We start from the raw sequence: 21,035 nt of genomic DNA on the forward strand, positions 1-21,035 counted from the left end.
GCAGTATGAAGGTTCCTCAAAAAACTAAGAATGTATCTAACATACGATCCAGCAATACCTCTACTAGGTATTTACTCCCAAGACTCAAAAACATATATCGAAAAAGATATTTGCACATCGATGTTCATAGCAGCATTATTCACTGTGGCCAGGACATGGAAGCAATCAAAGTGTCCTATGATAGATTGACTAAAAAAGCTGTGGTACATATATACAATGGAATATTACCAGCCATAAGAAGAGATGAAATACTGCCATTTGCAACAACATGAATGGACATTGAGATAATCATGCTAAGTGGAATAAGCCAGACGGAAAATGGGGAAATCCACATGATATCACTTGTATGTGGGATATAAACCTAAAATCAACAAACAAACAGAGAATACAAACAGAGACTCATGGATAGGGACAGTAGACTAGAGTTTACCAGAGGGTAGTAGGGGAGCGGGGAGGTAGATAGGGAAAAGGGATCAAATATGTCCTGACAGAAAGAAATCTAACTATAGGCGGTGAAGACACAATGCAAAATATACATGCCTTCTGTTGAATTGTACACCTGAAACTTAATGGATTTTGCTAACCAATGTCACCATAATAAAAATAAATTAATTTAAAAATAAAAAATAAAAATATTTCAGGTGTTCCAGTCAAGATGGTGGGGTAGGTAAATGCTGCACATGTCTCCTCCTATGACCACATCGAAACTGAAAATAAGTTATGAAACAGTCCACCTGGAGAATTATCTGAAAAATAGTTGAACGGAATCCTTATAATAAGGATACAAAGAGAAGACCACATTGAAACTGGTATGAAGGGCAGAGATGCGAAGCTGACGGATCCCACACCCATGTGCGGTAGTCGAGTATTGGGAGTGATATTTGGGCTGCAAAGGCTCCCCCAGAGGACCAAGAGGCCCCAGCCCCACACTGGGGCTCCTCAACCCCAGGTTCCAGGTCCAAAAAGAGGAGTCCCCACAAAATCTGGCTGTGAAAATCAGTGGGCCATCTGGATGCGATGGAAGGTACCTAGAAATCCAGACACCCCTTCGAAGGACCATGCACAGACTCACTCACTCACAGGCACTCACCCTGGGCTCTGGCAGCGGGACAGCACACACAATTACACAAGGGACACTCCTGGAGCACACAGTGCAGGTGATCAGGGAGATTGTGCCACCAGGTCACACAGGACACCTACTACATAAGGCCAGCTGGCTAAGATTGGAGACATAGAAGATGTACCTAAAGCATAGAAATGAACATAGAGAGAGAGCCAAAATAAAAAACCAAAGAAACATGTCCCAAATGAAAGAACAGGATTAAACTCTAGAATAGGACTAAATGAAATGGCAGCAAGTAACCTATCAGATACAGAGTATAAAACACTGGTTTAAGGATGCTCAAAAAACTTAGGGGGTGAAGTACAAGTGAGCTCAATGATAGCATCTATGTGATAAAAACTCTCTGCAAAGTGGGAATAGAGGAAACATACCTCAACATAATAAAGGCCATGTATGACAAACCCATAGCTACCATTATACTCAACGGGGAAAAGCTAAAAGTATTTTCCTTAAGATCAGGAACAAGACAAGGATATCCACTTTCCCCATTTTTATTCATCATGATATTGGAAGTCCTAGCCACAGCAATCAGATAAGAAAAAGAAATAAAAGGCATCCAAATTATAAAAGAAGAATTAAAACTATCATATTTGCAGATGACATGACACCATATATAGAGAACCATAAAGATTCCAAAAAGTAACTCTTAAAACTGATAAATGAATTTACTAAATTCACTTACTAAAGGAGGATGATCAAATATTCAAATTGGTTGCATTTCTATACACCAATGATGAACTATCAGAGAAAACAATGTATTTACAATCACATTAAAAAAATACCTAGGAATAAATTTAATCAAGGAAGTAAAAGACTTGTTCTCAGAAAATTATGTCATTGAAGAAAGAAACTGAAGAAGATACAAATAAATGGAAACATATACAGTGCTCATGAATAGGATTAACATCATTAAAATGTCCGTACTACCCAAAGCAATCTATAGATCCAATGCAATCTTTATCAAAACACCAATGTCATTTTTCACAGAACTGGAACAAATATTCCTAAATTTTATATGAAACCATAAAAGACCCTGAATAGCCACAGCAATCTTTAGAAAGAAGAATGAAGTTGGAAGTATCATGCTACCTGATATCAAATTATACTACAAGGTTTTAGTAATCAAAACAGCATGGTACTGGCATAAAAACAAACACATAGTTCAATGAAACAGAATAGAGAGTTCATAAATAAATCCATACCTATGTTGTCATTTAATTTCTGACAAAGGAGGCAAGAATATATAATGGGATAAATACAGTCTATTCAATAAATGGTGTTGGGAAAACAGGACAGATACATGCAAAAATATGAAACTGGACCATATTCTTACAACATATACAAAAATAAACTCAAAATGAATTAAAGACTTAAATGTAAGACTTGAAACCATAAAGGTCCTAGAAGAAAACATAGGCAGTAAATTCTCTGACACTGCTCTTAGTAATATTTTTTTCTGATACACCTCCTTGGGCAAGGGAAATAAAAGAACAAACAAACAAATGGGACTACATCAAACTAAAAAGATTTGCACAGCAAAGGAAACCGTCAAAAAGATAACCGAAAACAAAAAGACAGCCTATTGACTGGGAGAAGATATTTGCCAATGATACATCTGACAAGGGGTTAATATCCAAAATTAATAAAGAGCTTATACAACTCAACACACGCACAAAAAAAATCCAATTAAGAATTGGGCTAAGGACCTAAATAGGCATTTCTCCAACTGTGAAAAAAGATACTCAATGTCACTAATCATTAGAGAAATGCAAATTAAAACCACGATGAGATATTATCTCACACTTGTCAGAATGGCCATCATCAATAAATCAACAAACAAGTGTTGGCTGGGATGAGAAGAAAAGGGAACCCTCATGTACGATGGGACTGCAGATTGGTACAACCACTGTGGAAAACCATTTGGATGTTTCTTAAAAAATTAAAAATAGAACTATAATATAACCCAGCAATTGCACTTCTGGGTGTTCATCCGAAGAAAACAAACACAGTAATTTGAAAAGATATATATACCCCTATGTTCACTGCAGCGCTATTTACAATAGCCAAGATATGGAAGCAACTTAAAGAAGTGGTACATATTTATAATGAAATATTACTCGGCCATAAAAATATGAAATCTTACCAGTTGTAACATCATGATTGGACCTAGAGGAATTATACTAAGTGAAATAAATCAGAGAAAGACAAATACCATATAATTTCACTTATATGTGGAATCTAAGGAACAAAATAAATGAACAAACAAAACAAAAAAAGTCTCAGATACAAAGAACAAATTGGTGATTGCTAGATGGAAAAGGGGTTGGGGTGCTGGGTGAAAAGTACAAATTGGTAGTTACAAAATAGTCATGCAAATATCAAGTATAGCATAGGAAATATAGTCAATAATGTTGTAATAACTATGCATAGTGCCACGTGGGTACTAGACTAATTGGGGGGATCACTTCATAAATTATATAAATATCTAACCGCTAGGCTGTACACCCGAATGTCAGCTCAGCTTGTGACAGAGTTGCAAATGCAGTGTTAGAAGACTGAGAAGATTGAGCTTCTAGTTAAGAGAATTTAAGATTGCAAGTTCTTCCAAGTAGAGGAAGGAGTTCATGAACTTAGATGCCAAGTTTATATCACTATTTTCATTTATTTATAACTGAAACTTAGTATTTCTTTAATACTTTTTGGCTATCAATGTAGGCGACAAACCTATGTATTATCGATGAATTTTGGCAATAAAACATTAGTAAAAAAATAAAAAGTATCACATGGTATAAACCTTAAGATGCTAGAAAAAGAAAAGCAAACTAAACCCAAAACTAGAGGAGGAAGGAAATAATAAGAATTAGAGTGGAGATAAATGAAATTGAGAATAAAAACAATAGAAAAAAATCAATGGATCTAAAAGTTGTTTTTTTGAAAAAATCAACATCGACAAACCTTTAGTGAAACTAAGAAACAAAGAGAGAAGAGGCAAATAATATCAGAAATGAAAGTGGAGACATTGTTACTGAAATAAAAATAATATAAGGAAATACCACAAACAATTGTGTCTATTAAAAAAATTAGATACCCTAGATGAAAAGAACAAATTCTAGAAAAAGACGACCTACAGAAATTTCCTCAAGAATAGAAAATCTCAACAGATCTATAATGAGTAAAGAGAATCATTTAAAAAAAAAAAGTTTACTCTGGATGTAAGGATCTCAGAGGCATAGAGATGAACAATGGGGTACTCTAGGCCACCTCAAAGCACATGGATAGGATAATAGTAAGGAAATCAGCTTTGCCCTGAAGGAAATATATTCTTTCACTCACTCAATAGTCTGGAATGAAGAAATAATAACCTACCTGCCTGCTCCATATCCTTATCCTTAGAGCAAAGCTTGGGAAAGTAACCCCAACCCTTTTTGCCCCTGTCTTTTATGTCAAGAAAACCTTCTGAAGTTATCGTAAATGTATCTGAGAGATAAGAGTTTTGGAAGTAACTAAGAAACTCTCTTAAATTTTGTTGACCAGGGACAAGCAGAAACCTGGATCTGAGATACTCAAAATAGACAAGGGGAAAAAGCAACTGGGATGAGTTCTTGAGACTTCCTGCAGAAGGAAACTGAAGAATAATTTTAAATGATGCCCGGGATATACTTTCGTGGCCCCAACGCTCAGGATGCTTGAAGCTGAGGCCCTGGCCGCCAGTTAGGGAAGTCCCTGTTACTGGATTGGGCCAGAGAGAGTATCACCATCCACAGGAGAAGCCAGTTTCAGACTGGAATGTTTGTGCTCCTAGTGTCCTGGCTGCATAGAACTCAGAATGCAGTGACATTTAGATATAATGTTCCATAAGATGGGAGCTTCTGGAACACTATGAGCACAGATGACTTATGGGACAAACCTGGAAACCAACCACAGGGAACACCATTTGGTTAAGCCAGTGGTTGCAAGAAGAAGGAAAAGAATCCAGGAACAATTTAGGAGATGCAGTCACAGGGCTTGGTGATTGGATATGAATGGGAGAGAATAAATAACAGGGCATTGCCTTAGGACTAGTACTCACCTTAGGGACACAGTTCAGCAGTGTGAACCTCATTGTAGGTGATTTTTCTCTCCAAAATTTACCAAGGGCTTTTAATAGTTTGGTTTAACTTTTTTAACTGCAAAACCCTTAAAATACTGCTTTATGATTTTCCCCATAATAAATGCATCCCACTGACAGATTCAGTACATGCATTTGACACAAAGAAGGTGAAATCAGGCAGGAATTGTGTTTACCCCTCAGTCTCTAGTGACCTCCCTGGCTGAAAAAGTCACATACTTGCTTATATAATGATGCTATGGTTTGAGAGGTGAAGGTGGGGAATACGATGAAATTAAACACACATAACAAAACAACATAGTGCTATTTGCTCTATGCGCATTCCCTAGAGAATGGAGAAATGTGGGAATGCGAGGTTGGATGTGCTGTCATCTAACCAGGTAATCAAAATGGCACAAACACGGAAAGCACTATGTATACTGCACACTTCAATTAAATGTAAAGTCATGGTGCGTTCTTATTTCAGAATTTTGAAATGTGACATATAAGTAACATGGGAAGTAGCTTGAGTAAGAAATTTCAGTTTTTGTTAGGTCTCAGAGAGACTTTCCATTGTGCAAATAAATAGTCTTGCATTTTGCCCAGGTTGTAAGAAGGCATTGTAGGGACTCGAATAAAGGGAGGGATAGTCAAAGCCACGTATAATAACGCGAGAGGGCTGAAAGGACAAAGGTGCCTGAACCTGGCTGTAATTCTATTTATCCTCCTACGGGTGTCTTGTGATCCACTCAGCTGATAAATGTATGCATAAATTCTGTGTATGTGCTACATTCACTTTCTAAATGTCACGGCAAATTCTCGTACATGGAGGTCAAGCTTTATTTCACTCTTTCTATCCCCAAAAGGCAGGCTCACACTAAATGCTCACTAAATAACTTTTGATTGGACAATTTCAATTTCCTTGTAAAAGGTGATCTTTATTTCAAAGAATTTAGGAAATTAGAGAGTAGAAGAAGCAAATGAAATGAGGTTCCTTCTTTCACAGCAGGTAATATATTTCTTGGTGTATGGTGTAAAACCAGGATTTTTAAAATTAAGAAATAGATTTCAAATATTAATGAACAAAAATATTTATGTAAAGTAGTCTACACTTAGACATTTAGAAAACTATCTCTGGATGGCCATGATCTGCGGTAACCAGCACAAGCTCGCCTGCCAGAAGAATATGAAAAAGCATAGAGATTTGGTTAAGGGAAAGCACCAAGACGACAGCTTTTCTGCTGCCACCCGCACGCAGAAGGACTCAGAGATCATGCAGCAGAAGCAGAAAAGGCAAATGAGAAAAAGGAGGAACCCAAGTAGCTTTGTGGCTTCATGTCCAAGTGTCTTACTCTTTGCCTGTGTGTCTCGAGCCAGTCCTACCACACCCACGTTTCCTCCTGTAGTGCTCACAGTTTCCAGTACTGATGGCATTCCCTTTGCTCTGAGTGTGCAGTGGGTCCCTTTTGTCCTTCCTTCCTTTCAGGTAGCCTCTTTCTCCCTGGGCCACTCCTGTAGGTAAGGGGGTTACTTATCCCTTCCCAGTGTTTTTTATTCCTGTGGGTCTTACCCAAAAGTATTAAAAGTAGCTTTTAATTTAAAAAAAAAAAGACATAATAACTCTAAACAGATTGAAATGAAATCCAGGAATAGAATTTAGGAAGAACATGTTGTATTCATCCCAGCAATGGAAGCTCGATTCAAAAACATACTACTATCAATGTAAATCACTAATGGAAAAAAATGTTTATTTCAATGGGTGCTGAAAAATCATTAACATGTAGCTTTGATTCCTGATATCTTAGTAACTTAGGAATAAGTAGAAACTAACATTGACTACTAGAAAATTTACAATTATATATGTGGCTCGAATTATAATTCTATTACATAGCCCTACTCTAGACTCTAGAAGATACTTAGCTTCTAGAGGATGTAAAGAACTCCAAATCAATAAGAAAAATATACAGAACTTAATTGGCCAATAAACAAATGGGAACTTACTCACCTCAATGGTAAGGAGGGAATGGCAAACTCCAGGCTAGTGGAGCCCTGTGGGGCATGGAATGCAGCCACAAAGAGAGGCAACTGGGCCTTGGGAGGAGATGGCAGTGGGAGATGGCAGATGCAGGGAGGATACAGTGGTCTAAGCCAGCAGCCACTAGGCATTTGGCCGTTTATCACCCCCTTGAGGATCAAGCTGAAGCGCCTGGCACTCTGAGTACTGACCACAGGGCCTGAACTGAGCCTCCATGGTAGGGACTCAAAGGTCAGTCTCCGGCTGCCCTCCTGCCCCTTGGTGCTGGCTGTCTGGTGAGTGTAGGCAGCTTCTGGCGGCTGGGTCAGGAGCCTGTGCAACTCCAGGGAATTCATAAAAATGCACAACCCAGATACCGCTTCCCACCCCTGCCCAAGGCAGGGCTAGCTGCCTGGCTGCAGGGAGAGCAGGTAGTGGACAGGGCAACAGACCACCTCTGGCCATTAGCAACTTCAGGGTCAGACTCATGGAGCTGCATCACCTGAGGTCACACCTTTCTAAGGGTAGCTCTCTCACCTAGTGACTGAGCTATAGCTGTCAAGGCACTGTGGGACACTTATGGGCAGTCCTCCTCTCCAGCCCCCTTCCCCAGGGGTGGCTGAGGGTTTGCTGGGCCTGCATCACTGACCTCTCTCTCTACACAGTCCCTTCCTTCCTTTCACAAGTGTTGATCTCCAATAAACACACATCCCCTTCCATCCCAAATGGTCTCAGCCTGGGACAAGCTCTGTGATGAAGGGCACCAATGTCTCTTGCAAGTCACCTGCAACCATGAGGAAAAAGGAGATGTGTCCCCATGGGGTCTATTTTGTCCTTACTCATCCTCACCTCATGCCCACCTTTTCTTCTCTACGTGACCCTGCTGAGCTATGGCGATTCCAGCCACAACCAGCCTCACTCATTCCCACAGCTGCACATGCCCAATTTCTTTAATGAATCCTTTTTGTTAATGAATCGTTATCACTTATAGTAGTTCTGCTCCTTTATCGAGCCCTGATACAGTGTCGTTAGGAAAAGGAGAGCTTCAAAAAGAACAAGAAATTATATGAAATTTGAAATTTGAAAAGCCCTGCCTGAAACATGTGTATTTAATTTTCCTGAGAACACATAGTTCAACGTTCGTATGTTTTATGTTACCCTGTTGGATTTCATCAGAATGTTCCTGGATTTGAACCTGTGTTCTTGCATCTTAAATATTGAATTAATTGCTCATGTTTAAATGAGGTTTGATTCTGAAGGAGTAAATTTCTAGGGTGATTTGTGTTGGCCATGGGCTGTAGCAAATGGAAAGAGCCATATTGTGAGATGTCAGGTGTGTGTTTTGCCTCTAGGGGATGGAGGGCAGGACCCTCCACCCAGCAAGTGTGGAAACCCAAAGAATGGTAAAGACGTGGTTCCTGCAGTCAGGGTATGAAAGTTTCCCTCAAGAGCTCTGACAGGATTGTTTCTGGAAGCCATTGATCCTTGGGGCCCTCCCTGCTCCCAGGGGTCTGTGGAGATCATCTGAAACTCCATACTGTGCTCCTCGAGCCTCGATTCTGGAGCCTTTGGGGTGTGAGCCACAGAAGAGTCTAGTGACTTAAATCCTCTTCTGGGTGTGACGGCTGTTGTTTCATTCCACCTTCTAAATCTCAAATCTTGTGCAGTTTCTCTTGTAGCCACCTCTGAACTGAGCCATAAGGGAAGAGAACTCTGGGAAAGATCGTCCAGGCTGAGCGAAGCTGATATGGTGCAAACCCACCCAGACACCAAATCAACTGATCACACTCCACAGGTCTCCTCAGACACTGGTTAGTTACCCTTGCAGCATCTCCCCTAGCACAGATTGCCGAGGTTCTGAACAGGGGAGCCAGTACTGGCCCTCGACTCCACTTGGGGCTTAGATTCCAGACTCTGTACCTGCCCTCCTTATAGACAGTCAGTCACTCATGGGAAATAAAGGGATGATAGCAACCACCTCAACAAAGTCTGATTTTTATTGTACTAAATTAATTATTCCATATTAATGAATATTCCAGTTATATACATTAACAGAAACAATTTAGGGGCTTTACAATTCAATTCAACCCCCAACATTGAAATGATAATCTGAAAAAAGAAATGAGTCAAAATTACACATTCCTGCAAATGGTTTATTTGGCTTATTTGTCGCCAAAGAATAAACCATAATGGAAATATTGATAACAAGAAAAAAAACTTTTACATAAATTCAGTCTTTATATACTACCTACAAGATATATCAAGCAAAAGAACAAGATGCAGAACAGGTGTGGTTTGCTACTATTTGTCTTAAAAGAGAGAAAAGAATATATATGTGTTATCTATATTTATATTTATGTATATTCTATATATATACATATGCATGTAGTATATATATGTGCTTATATAATCCTATACCATTTCTGGAAAGACACAGATGACACTGGTGTCATTGGTGGCCTCAGAGGAGGCGAAGTAGGTGGCTGTAGGACAGAAGTGGGAGGGAGATTTTTCACTACATAATACTTTATATTTTTAAGCTTTGACCATGTGCAATTATTATCTATTAAAAAATAAACTTAAAAGAAAATTCTTAAATAAGCAGCAATAAATCATTAAAAACACACATTAAGTTCATCACCATCCAGGGCACATTGGAAATGCCCATGTGGCATTGGTGGCTTACGCTATCATATACTTAAAAAAAAGTCTTATGAGTTCCTCTCAACATCAATTCCTAAACCTCGAATATACATTTCAGAAAGAAATGAACGAAAAACAGCCAGAGCTGGATGGTTTCTTTAAGTGAAGCCCCGCAGAGGTCCTCAGGTCTAACAGTCATCCAGGCCAAGCTGAGCAGCAAAGAGCGAGATGATGAGGTCATCCCCAACTGTCAGAGCCAGGTCACGGGCTGTCTGGCCTCTTGTGTTCTTCTTTTGAAAGCTTGCATTACATCTGCAAAAGGAACGGGGGTGTATTGAAGGACGTGAGCACTGGACCTGAAGGCCTGGTTCTTCCCTGACACGGAGTCCAGTCTGGGAGCCTCCTGGCCCCACTTTCCCAAACCTATCCCCAAGAGGCCATAATAACTCCTCCTCTCAAGGGTGGCTCTACCCTAAAAGCTTTTGAGGGACTCTGTGATTTCAAATGTTCAGTTGCTAATCTTGGCCATTGGTTCCCACTGCATCAAAGACCTACAACCAAGTGTGTTTAAGGGGGAGGGGGGGGTGACTTAGTGCCTGGGAGCCATGGTGGGATGGTGGCCTCCATTCACAAGGTGAACTGTTCAGGGCCCTCTGAAATCAGTAGGGGAATCACTGTGGCCCTTAGAAGTCTCCCCCAGAGACCAGAGAATGTACCGTAGTAAAGCACTGACACACTCTCTTCCTGCCAGGCCGAGCAGAGTTGCTTCATGAAGAGCTGTATTTTGAAGCCTGTTTGAGAAAAAAAAAATCATTCTGGGTAAATCTTTAGTTAGCATCATTAAGCGTATGACCAAAGGGGCCTTGTTTTCACCTAATGACCTACTTAACTAACTAACCTGAGACAATCTCTTGGGTCTCCCCTCTCTGCCTCCTCCCCTAGGACACTATGATGATGGGTAAGCTTGGATATTAGATAGAAACCAAAAAGTCTATAAATACATTCATTTTTTAAAGGTGAGAAACCCTACAATGATCTGGTTTGTATTTGATTTAAAAAATGCTAAAAAATAGTATTTTAGTAAATTTCCTGCCAGAGTTTATGGAGCATATGGAACATAGTCTCACCTTGGCTTAGCCCTCTTGGGCATTGTCTATATGATGATAACCTTTCAGAGCTGAGGCTCCTATTCTTGTATTAGAAAAATGACCTTGGTTTCAGCGAGTTTAGTTTGCATGATAGGAAGCAAACACCAGTCTAGGAACCCAGAGGGCAAGCCTGAGAGGTCAGACGGAGCATATTTTATTACATGGCAAACTGTTTATCCACTTTGCCTGGTCAGGTTTGGCCCAGAGAGGGACTAGTGGATGGCATCTGAGAAAAACCCTCAGCATCAAAGAGAAAAACTGAGACACAGAAACATAAGAAATTTAAAACAAGATGAAAACCTAACTGGTTTGACTGAAGATGATGACTGAAGACAATATCAGACAAAAACATGAGGCTATGAAGAAGACACAATCGGAATAAAAAGAAGCTCTTAGAAAGTAAAAAATATGATTGTTGAAATGAAAAGTAGTCAATAAGAGAGTTAAGAAAATCTCTTAAAACAGAGAGAAAAAGGGAGATGAAAAATATGAAAAAATAGTAAAAAGAAAAATAAAGAAGAGCAATTCAAGAGAGTCAGCACCAAACTTATAGAAATTCAAGAGAATAGGAAAAAAATGGAGGGGAGAAAGTTCCAAAGAGATAATAGAAGAAATTTTCCCTGAGCTGAAGGGAGACATGACTTTTTAAACTAAAAGGGACAACTGAGTGAATGAAAAACAGCATATCAAAAAACACCATTGTGAAATTTCAGAAAATTAAGGATAAATACTTCCAAGAAGAACAAATAAGTCACAAATGAACAAGAACTTGCTGTAGAATTTTCATGGGCAATGATGGAAACTAAAAATCAAAAGAGCAGGCTTTCTAAGACTTGAGAAAAATTATTTTGATCACAGGAATGAGTATCAATGTATTAATCAAGAGCGACGAGAAAATAAAGTTACTTTTATACCATTCGAGGGTTTAGAAAGTTTTTTCTATACACCTTTTCTGAAGAAGCCATCTGAGGCCACCCTCTAACCTGACAAGGGTCAAAATCAAGAAAGAGGAAAATGTGAACAATAACTACAGAAGATTTCCAATGGAAAGAAATCCCATGAGGCATCTTATCTTCAAAGAAGTTTGACTTTCCCAATTGTTCAAGAGCTGCATTTAACACTAGGTAAGACTCATTATGATCTCAGCATCTTGAGTTTATAGTCAGCAGAACAATCCAAGAAAAGTGTTCACATAGATTCTGCAAACAATTTTTTTCTTTTTTACTGGATTAATAATTTTTATTTTTGGAATTGTTGTGGCAGCTTTCTCCCTGGATCATAAAACGTTTCCTCTTGAAATGACAATGATTGCTACTGCCACTATTTTTCTTATCATTGTTAGCATGATAAACTGCTGTACGCCGAAATTCAGAGGAATTTACTGTTCCCCAACTAAAAGAATCATGGATGTGTAGAACTGAACACAATGAAATTTAGGCTTTAACAACTGAGAAACCAACAGTCAGCACCTGCCTATAACCTTATCCAAAATCTGGATATCTCTAGGGCAGAGGTCCCCAACCCCTGGGCCACCAACCCAATCTGTGGCCTGTTAGGAACCAGACCACACAGCAGGAGGTGAGCAGCAGGCCAGAGAGTGTAGCTTCATCTGTATTTGCAGCCATTCCCCAGCGCTAGCATCACTGCCTCAGCTCTAGCTCAGATCATCAGGCATTAGATTCTCATAGGAGCACCCGTCCCCAGTGCCAAAAAGGTTGGGGACCACTGTTCTAGAGCTTTGGACCTTTTTAAAGTCTCTTGAGCATTTTAAAAAAGAATAAACACTCGTTCTTAAAAAAGAAAAAAATTCCCATAATGACCTCTGTGTAGCAGAGCCGGAAAGCTGTCAGGCAAAACCTGAATAAGAAGTATACTCAAAGAAGGCTGTCTCTAAGAATGGCATTGAAAAAGTAAGAAATCAGATAGAACTATGAATGTAGTAGAGGCATGTTCTTTTTCAAACCAGAAATAACAAAGGCAATCAGAAAGTGCAGGAAAATCAGAGACACAAAAATTATACAAGTTATTCACGGTTTATAAAAGAAAATAAGATCTGACATGATCCTGAATAATTGATGGTGTGTAAGGAGAATCCATTTCACATTTCTGATAAGACAATTCTACTTTGAGTGGCCTAGGGGTCATTATCCTGAACCCACAAACAAAAAAAAATGTAGTCATAGCATACCACTTGGTTCTGCAATGCACAATATTTATGTAGCTATTATAATACAACTTGTTCTCTGTGCTTTTCAACTACTGGAACAAATAATACAAACTGTTTTAAATCTAATTGTTTTAAATATAAGGGTGATAGGCTTTGTAAAAAGTAAGCATATACTAATACAAGTTGTGAGAAGAAAGGGGAAGGAGAGGTCGAGGTAAAGGTTGAGAGTACTAATACAAGGTTATACGCACTTATATACAAGGCAGTGAAGAAATATTGAGAGATGATAATCAAAATATAGGAGTTTAGGCATATTATTTATACTTATAACAGTAATTATTAATAACAGTAATTAATAAAGGAACCAAAAATAATAATAGAATGATCAAAACATGAAGGTGGGGATGGAAACGATCAGGTGGGGTGAGCGAGCCAGATCATCTATCACAGCAAGAATCAACAGATAATGTCTAAGCATGCCAAATCAGGAAGTATCAGTTTAAGTGTATTATTTAGTGATAGATATGTAGCTGACTCTCAGGAGAACTTAAAAATATTTAAATGTAGTTGTCCCTAGGGACAAGGAATGGGGATAAGAAGTGCGGGTAAAGGAGGACTGCTAAGCCCTTATATAGGATTTGATTTTTCAATTATGTGTGCATCTTACTTTGATAAAATTAAAAAAATTATTTGGTATGTAAGAATTGTTTTTAATAAACAAGTACAACTTACAAAATCTCTCTAATGGACTAATCATAAAGAAGGCACTCTCGTTTGACTGGACCAAAAATAAATGAAGCTGGTGAGCAAACCTCTCCAACACTGTTCTGCATCTAAAGCAAGTCTATTCCAGACTAATTCTGTAGGGGTGGGACCTTTCCTAGACATACCCCCTATTCTCCTACCTGGCTTTATTTTCTTTGTAGCATTTCTCATTCTCTGAAATTACTGATTTATTTGCTTACTTGTTTATTGTCTGTCTTTTCCACTAAACTGTAAATTCCATGAGGGAAGAAACGTTGTCTTCATCCCTGCTGTATCTCCATCACCTAGAATGGTGACTGGTACATAGTAGGTGCTCAATAACCACTAGCAAAATGAATACATTAATGAAAAGAATGAACAGACAAACAAATTAAGGGAAGGGGTGTTGCCTCCAAGATTGAAACCCATATAAGTTGCAAGAATTTTAGGTAAATATGACTATGAACCTCCCCATTCAATTGTGGCAGGGTAACTCCCTGCCTGATTTGAGCACCAGAATCTGAACTGTCTACTTAAATAGATGGCTTTCCATTTTCAAAAGTAAATGAGAAACTTAGTACTTTTACTGATTTTCATTGTAACAGCACTCTAAGCATTTAACCATCCTACTGTTTTTAGATCTTATCTAGTTTTAAATCTTACCATTTACATAATTACAGCTACTGAAATAACTTATTTGGCCAAGGCTCCTGGTGTCAAGCAAATCTAAACAGTATGATCAGCTAGTTTTTCCTCATATTCCCCCATAGGCTATAAATGAAAATGTCAAAGCAATGTGCCTCATGACAGAATTTCCATGAATTGCCAAAGGTTTGCCCATTGGTTCCATATAGATAGTTCCTTCAAGCAACTAAGATTTGGGGATCAGCTCTCATATTATTGTTGGTGGTGATGATGACATTATTATTATTGGTTTATTAGATCAATATAACTGACCTATATCCCCTGTCTGATAGCTATGTGAAGCCATCTCCTTACCAAGGGCCATGTTAGATTGTCTCTTAAAAGCTCAATGTATATTAAGAACAGTCTCTAGATCCTTGCTACTCAAACTGTGGTACCTGGACCATTGGCTTCCCCTGAGAACATGTTAGAAATGCAGAATCTCAGCCCCTCTCCCCAGATCTATTAAATGAGCATTTCGACAAGATCCTTGGGTGATTCATATGCACATTAAATTATAAAAAGCATTTATCAAGTTCATCTTCTTAGAGTTTGATACATTAGAATACATCATGCTTTTTTTTTTAATATGAAAACTCAGACTTAGGAAGACTTGGTGACATCTATTAATGGCAATAGAATATAGAACTTAAATTAACTTAAATTCTATTAGCTATTTCTAACACCTTTCACCCTGGGTTTCTGTTATTTAAGGTCCCACTCATCCTCATATCCTATGTCAATTATCGTGTAGTCGATATTTTCCATTCAAAGCCTGGTTATCTTTTTCATAATCACAGCATCATGACAGTTACAATTTATTAATGTCCAATTATTAGGCTCTTCATAGGAACTACAAATACATGATCTCACTTTCTCCTCCAACCAATTCTATGACATAAGTGTTATTATCCCCATTTTACAGATGAAAAGACCTAGCAAGAGGAATGTTCATTTTCTAGACACTTTGCTCTCCCCCGCATCTAAACCGTCCTCTGTCACTACAGAAGAGTCTATTTTCCCTCTCTCTGTTAATCTCCTCCTTATCTTTTATCTTTCCTTTCTTTCTAGTGACATATGGCTTGTTTGTCACTTCCTTCCTCAAAGTATATGGGTCTTTATAAGGCATTTACCATTTGAACTTAGATATATTCACGGGATTGCCGCATCTCCTAAGTAGACTTATGATCTTATTCTTTCACAACTCTCCCTAAACTGAAAGCAGAGGGTGCATTCTATTTACAGTATAGTTTTGGAAAATGATGAATTGTGACTCTGCCAACTCTAATTTTGTACATTGCTCATCAAACAATGTAGCTCAAATATAGCGAGTGTGCTACATGGAATACACCTTCTTATTAGAACCCCATGCTTCAGAGTAGAGATGATACTCAGTGCATCTGTTCTTCTGAGTAACTGGTGTTATCTCATTAGACCTTCGAGAACACGTTTTGTACAGCAGGTCTACTGTGGTGTTCCTGGAATTTGTATTTTAAATAAATTTTACTATTAATGCACAAATAATACAAACTGTTTTAAATCTAAGCATCATGGTGAATTAAGGTACATTCTCTCTTTGTAAATCTTGAATTACCTAATAGAATAAATCTCCACAGCTGAATCTCTAAGAAGTAGTCTGATGGTTGCATTTTTCTCACCTGAGTTTGTGTTTCTGAAGTCTGCTGGTAAGAGGTGTCAGCTTTCATGGAGTATGTGTACTTCTTAGCTATTTCCTTTTTGTCTGATATGAGTTTATTCTGATAGAAATGATACAAACATGGGAAACAGAAACACTAGGGAAGGGCTTTCTGCTACCTGCCAAACTACTTAATGGAACCTATCTCATTTGCCCAAATTTGGAAAACAGAAGGAATTGAGTCTCTTATTAAGGCCACAGTGGGTTCGAATGGTTAAGTGAATCAAATTGAACAGGGCGTGCATACAGATTGATTCTGCTGCGGCAAAGCCCCTGAGGTATTGGCTGGCTGCGACATGGCACCAGAACTCTCCTTTCATTGTGTCTCACTTACGGTCCCCACTGCTGGTCGATGTCTGCTCCTCTTTGCACAAGAACTGGGATCACTTCATGGTGCTTATTGATCACAGCCACGGTGACAACGGGTCGGTCTTCATTATCACTGCAGTTGGGATCTGCTCCCTGCAGCGTATGGAAAAGAACAAGCCTGCTACAAAACCCTGCACTCAGCAGCATCCAATTATTATCCTATTTAGTAACAAACATCCTTGGTGGACCTAAACTGTTTTAAAGCCAAACAGAAGAGAGTCAGGAACTCCAAGACCAACATATATTGGACAAAGCTGCCATGTCACTCAGGCAATAAAACTTCTGTTACCACACCAGGAGGGGCAGGCACTCTCAGATAACCTCATTTCTTTAGGAAACATGAAGGTAACATGGGGTCACAGACCAGGATTCAGTCCACCTTCATGCACATTATTTTGGCTCATGTGTACTTTTCTGCCTATTTTCTTTGCTATAAAAACTAGCAACAGATAACAATTCATGTAAAGCTTCTTACTAGTCATTTAACTAATTTCCAAATAGTTTTTAATTAAATGACACTGCAGTGATAACAATATTGAACAAAACTTCCACCTGAAAGAGACAGAGGCAGAATGCCAGGCCAAAATCCTCAGAGACTTGTTCTTTTGCTGCACTTACGTCATCAAGCAGCTGTTCAATCACAGAGACCCTTCCATCCCCTGTTGGTCCGACTTCCTTCAGCAGGAGTCTGTTTTCAAGCTGCAGGATTACAGAATGTGGTCATCTCTACTGCTGCAAAATATTTTTACTGTCGAGTCCAATTTGACCAGGCTCAACCATCAAGGCAAATGTTTCCTCTCCAAGGTTAAATTCTGAGTCCCAGGGACAGATGAGCATGAGAATGACTGTGTGTGTGTGTGGGGGGGGGGAGGGGGCGGGTTCTTCAACAGCCAGCAGCACAAATAAACACATCTAATATAAATTCTACTGGTCTTCGAAACTTTGTCTTGGAGAAGAACCACACTCACATTGTTTTATATTAATAAGGACAAGGAAGGATTGAATGAGAAACTACACCAAAACCTAGAAACCCCACACTAGTTTTATTATGAATATTTGTAGGAAAAGCAACCAGGCAAATCCTAAAATTTACTTTGCACGCTTCAGAAAGTGTTCAAAGTCAGAGAACATGCTAACCTGAAGTGTGGGTGAATCAATAAAGTCAACCTCTTGCTTAAAAAAAAAGCTCTCATCTATCATCAGAAATCTGAAGATTTTATTATCTTTTACATTTTCAAAATACAATGAAATTCATCTTTATATAATCTTTCTTTATATACAAAGGATTTCAAATGCTGATTACTGGAAGACTACAGGAAGCAGTCTGGAAAACAGGAGAAATTATTTTTAGAATGTTTCCGCCACTGGATCACAGGGGTGACTGTGGGGTGGTCCCAGAACCACCATTTCTCTGTTTATAGAATAAAATTAATTCCTACTTTCCCTAGCTCCCTGGGAAGCCATGAGGATGGGGATACCGGCCAAGGTCTCTGAGTCTTTCAGAAGATATAAGGTTCACCCCATGTCCTCAGGGTGAGTAGTTTGGAACAGGTGCTCTAATCAGTAAACTTGCCATCCTGGAGGGCACTTGTTTATACTGAATTCCATTCCTCATGGAAAATGCACTAGAATGCATTAGAATGTCAACTTCATGAGGTCTGACACCTCTATGTCTTTTGTTTATTTTCAACACCTAGAATTGCGCCTGGTGTGTGTGTGCTCTAAAATAATCACTGAATGAGTGAACGGATGATATAGTTTCTGTTACTTATATCCTAAATGCAAATGAGAAAATAAAGGCACATAGCAATGGGGGATTCAGGTCACATACAGAATAAACGAGTAGAGTCTCTAAAAGGGTAAAATTGTTATTAAGTTTATGGAACTCTATACTTATACTTATTAACAATATTTCAAACTAGGAGAAGGTGGAGAGTGCAAGGAATCCTGAGCAATAAAAGTTAAAACAATTCTCAGGTCTTCCTCCCAAATCTACTAGTGTTTCTGGCACAAGATGAGGAGCAGAGTCCCTGCTTCCAGAGAAACCACAATGCAAGCCAAGCGGGTGGTATGTGCACCCCCGAGGAAGCCCTGAGGGCCTGGCTTAGCTAAAGCTGGAGGGAAGAACTGACACTATGCCTGTCTCCAGCAAGGGCCAGGAGTCCCAGGCTCTGGGCTTGTTGCTAAGCACATCTGTTCTTCCCACTGAAGCCAAATGACTGACTAAAAGGCAAGATGGTGAACAGAGCAAAGACATGTGCTCTCTCTTTCTGCAAAGCTCCCATTGAAATTATTCATAATCTGTATTTTTAAAAAACAAAACTCTACCAGCTGTGGGAAACTGAAAGGGTACTATCAGTGGATCAGAAATTATGAGGGATCCCAGAGAATGAAAATATATGAAATCTGAATGACAGGGAAATCAAAGCAAAGAAAATCCAACTGGAGACACCAGAGGTATAAGTGTGTTCTCTCCAGGGAGACCTGCAGAAGCTCAAAGTTAATCAGCAAGGAGGGTAGAAGTTGGGTGCAGGCTGAATTCATGAATATTGTGAATAGCTGAGATGGCTGTTGTCCGCACCCTCTCTCTGTTTCTGCCCTCTGCTTAAACACTGATAACTATTTTCCAGAGAGTTCATGGTTTGCCTAACAAGGGCTTCCCCTGGGAGCACTGGGGCCCAAGAAGGGCAGTGCCCACAGGGAAGCATTTGGAAAGACAGCTCTATCTAGGAATGAAAAGATGAGAGCACTTCACAGCACCACCCTCACCACCAGAGGAAAGGCCTTACACTGGCAACTTAGGGGACCCAAGGCTTTCTTCTGCCCCCTGCCCATACACTCTCCAGGGAAGTCTGCCCCAAGCGTGTGCATTCACCCACACAGTGACCCCAGGCCTAAATACCTGTGCTGGGCACCCATGCCAGGTACCTGTGATAATCAAACTAGCCCTTCATTAGTCAAGGTGACCTGACAACCAAAGATCACCGCATTTGAGACAAACCAAAAACAAGAAAGGAAAAGATGGACACACAAAACTGACCACAGAGGAAAGAGAGGTGCTTCAGCAAACTGACGAGAACTGTAAGATAATTCTAATTAATAATCTTGAGATATTTAAAAGGATTCCAAAAAAAAAAAAATACGTTGTTATTTAAAAAAAGAAAAAATATTCTTCCATTATAAAAAATCTCACAGGAAAACATTACATAGGATGAAGAAGATAGCTGTAAGGGCCAATGGATACACATACTGTAAGCTGCTCCTTCTTTTCTTGAAATGTTTTGGTCTCGAAATTCTTCATTCTCTTGACTTTTTCAGTGGCATCTGAGGTCCTCTGGCTGTAGTCACTCACTGGAAAGACAAAGAGTCGAGGACCAAAATAATGCCTTCCTTTCTTTCCCCACATGAAAAGAGCTAGAGTTGACTGCCATGCCCCTCAAGAGGTCAAAAGGATAAAACAACTTTTGTAGAAATTTTATTTGATTGAACCTGGCAGGAAGGACTCCTGGAGCCATTCCTCTCACTCCAGGACCAAAAGATGGCGGGAAGGAGGGGAATAGAAGTGACTACAGTTTTTAGGTCCAAAAGTGCATTCCCCACCTCAATTTATCTCCCCATGCCTGTGAAAGACTTTAAAAGTCTCATCCCAGACTTTAGGGAAGCCAGAGGAATAAACTGGCTAGATCATGAAGGACATGTGTTTGGGCAAATGTTAAGCAATTCTGCCCTCCTTCCCAAATCAGTGTGTTCCTGGTCAATGGCTTTAAAATCAGTGGAAGAGTACAACTCACCCAAGCTGGACCTGCTGCCGAACAGCCCAGTACTACCCTCGGTGACACTGCTCAGAAAGTGGTCACTGAAATTCACTGCTTTATTGAGGTAAAGGTTCTGGCCAATGAAAAAAATTCAATCACCATAAATGATGAGGCTGCTACGTTCCAATAGAAAGAAAGCTCTCCCAACCTGCTCCTCGTTTTGTTAATGATGGCTCCGTCCTCAAAGACGGTCAGCCCTAAAACTCAGACATCCTTCCCGTGATTCCTTCACCTCATCATGATGTTCTATCCATTTTGCCTCTTAAACAGCTCCTCAGTCTGGCCCCTCCTCTTAGTCACTACAGCTACAGTCCCTCTTCACACACTGGGATCATTACAACAGCCTCCCAACAGGTTCCCGCCAGCCCAGCTTCCATGTGGCTGCCCTAGTCACCTCTACACAATTATAAGTAACTGTGTCATTCACCTACTTAAAACCTTTATGTGTCTTGGAATTCAGGTAGCATAACGGGGAGGCTCAAGCTGCAGAGTTTGAATCCTGGTTCAGTCACTTACTAGATTAGGAACCTTGGAAGAGTCAAGTT

At 39.5% G+C, this 21,035-nt stretch overlaps 1 protein-coding gene and 1 pseudogene across 5 annotated transcripts in view; one reads left to right on the forward strand and one right to left on the reverse strand.

Moving 5' to 3' along the window:
- Positions 1-6,354: 6,354 nt before the first annotated feature.
- On the forward strand, positions 6,355-6,533 carry LOC105299061 (annotated as a pseudogene).
- A 2,670-nt stretch (positions 6,534-9,203) lies between these two features.
- DZANK1 (double zinc ribbon and ankyrin repeat domains 1) overlaps positions 9,204-21,035 on the reverse strand; it is an 80,032-nt gene continuing 68,200 nt past the window's right edge. For all 5 annotated transcript variants that reach the window (XM_023537573.1, XM_023537577.1, XM_023537579.1 and 2 more), the window contains 6 exons: positions 20,467-20,563; positions 19,926-20,026; positions 17,294-17,374; positions 16,641-16,768; positions 10,584-10,658; positions 9,204-10,179 (listed from right to left, as the gene is read on the reverse strand). In XM_023537573.1, the coding sequence (XP_023393341.1) occupies positions 10,056-10,179; positions 10,584-10,658; positions 16,641-16,768; positions 17,294-17,374; positions 19,926-20,026; positions 20,467-20,563 (606 nt within the window). In that variant the 3' untranslated portion in view covers positions 9,204-10,055. The remainder of the gene's footprint in view (positions 10,180-10,583; positions 10,659-16,640; positions 16,769-17,293; positions 17,375-19,925; positions 20,027-20,466; positions 20,564-21,035) is intronic.

Source organism: Pteropus vampyrus, unplaced genomic scaffold, assembly GCF_000151845.1.
Source record: "Pteropus vampyrus isolate Shadow unplaced genomic scaffold, Pvam_2.0 Scaffold7, whole genome shotgun sequence".
Lineage (NCBI taxonomy): Eukaryota > Metazoa > Chordata > Mammalia > Chiroptera > Pteropodidae > Pteropus > Pteropus vampyrus.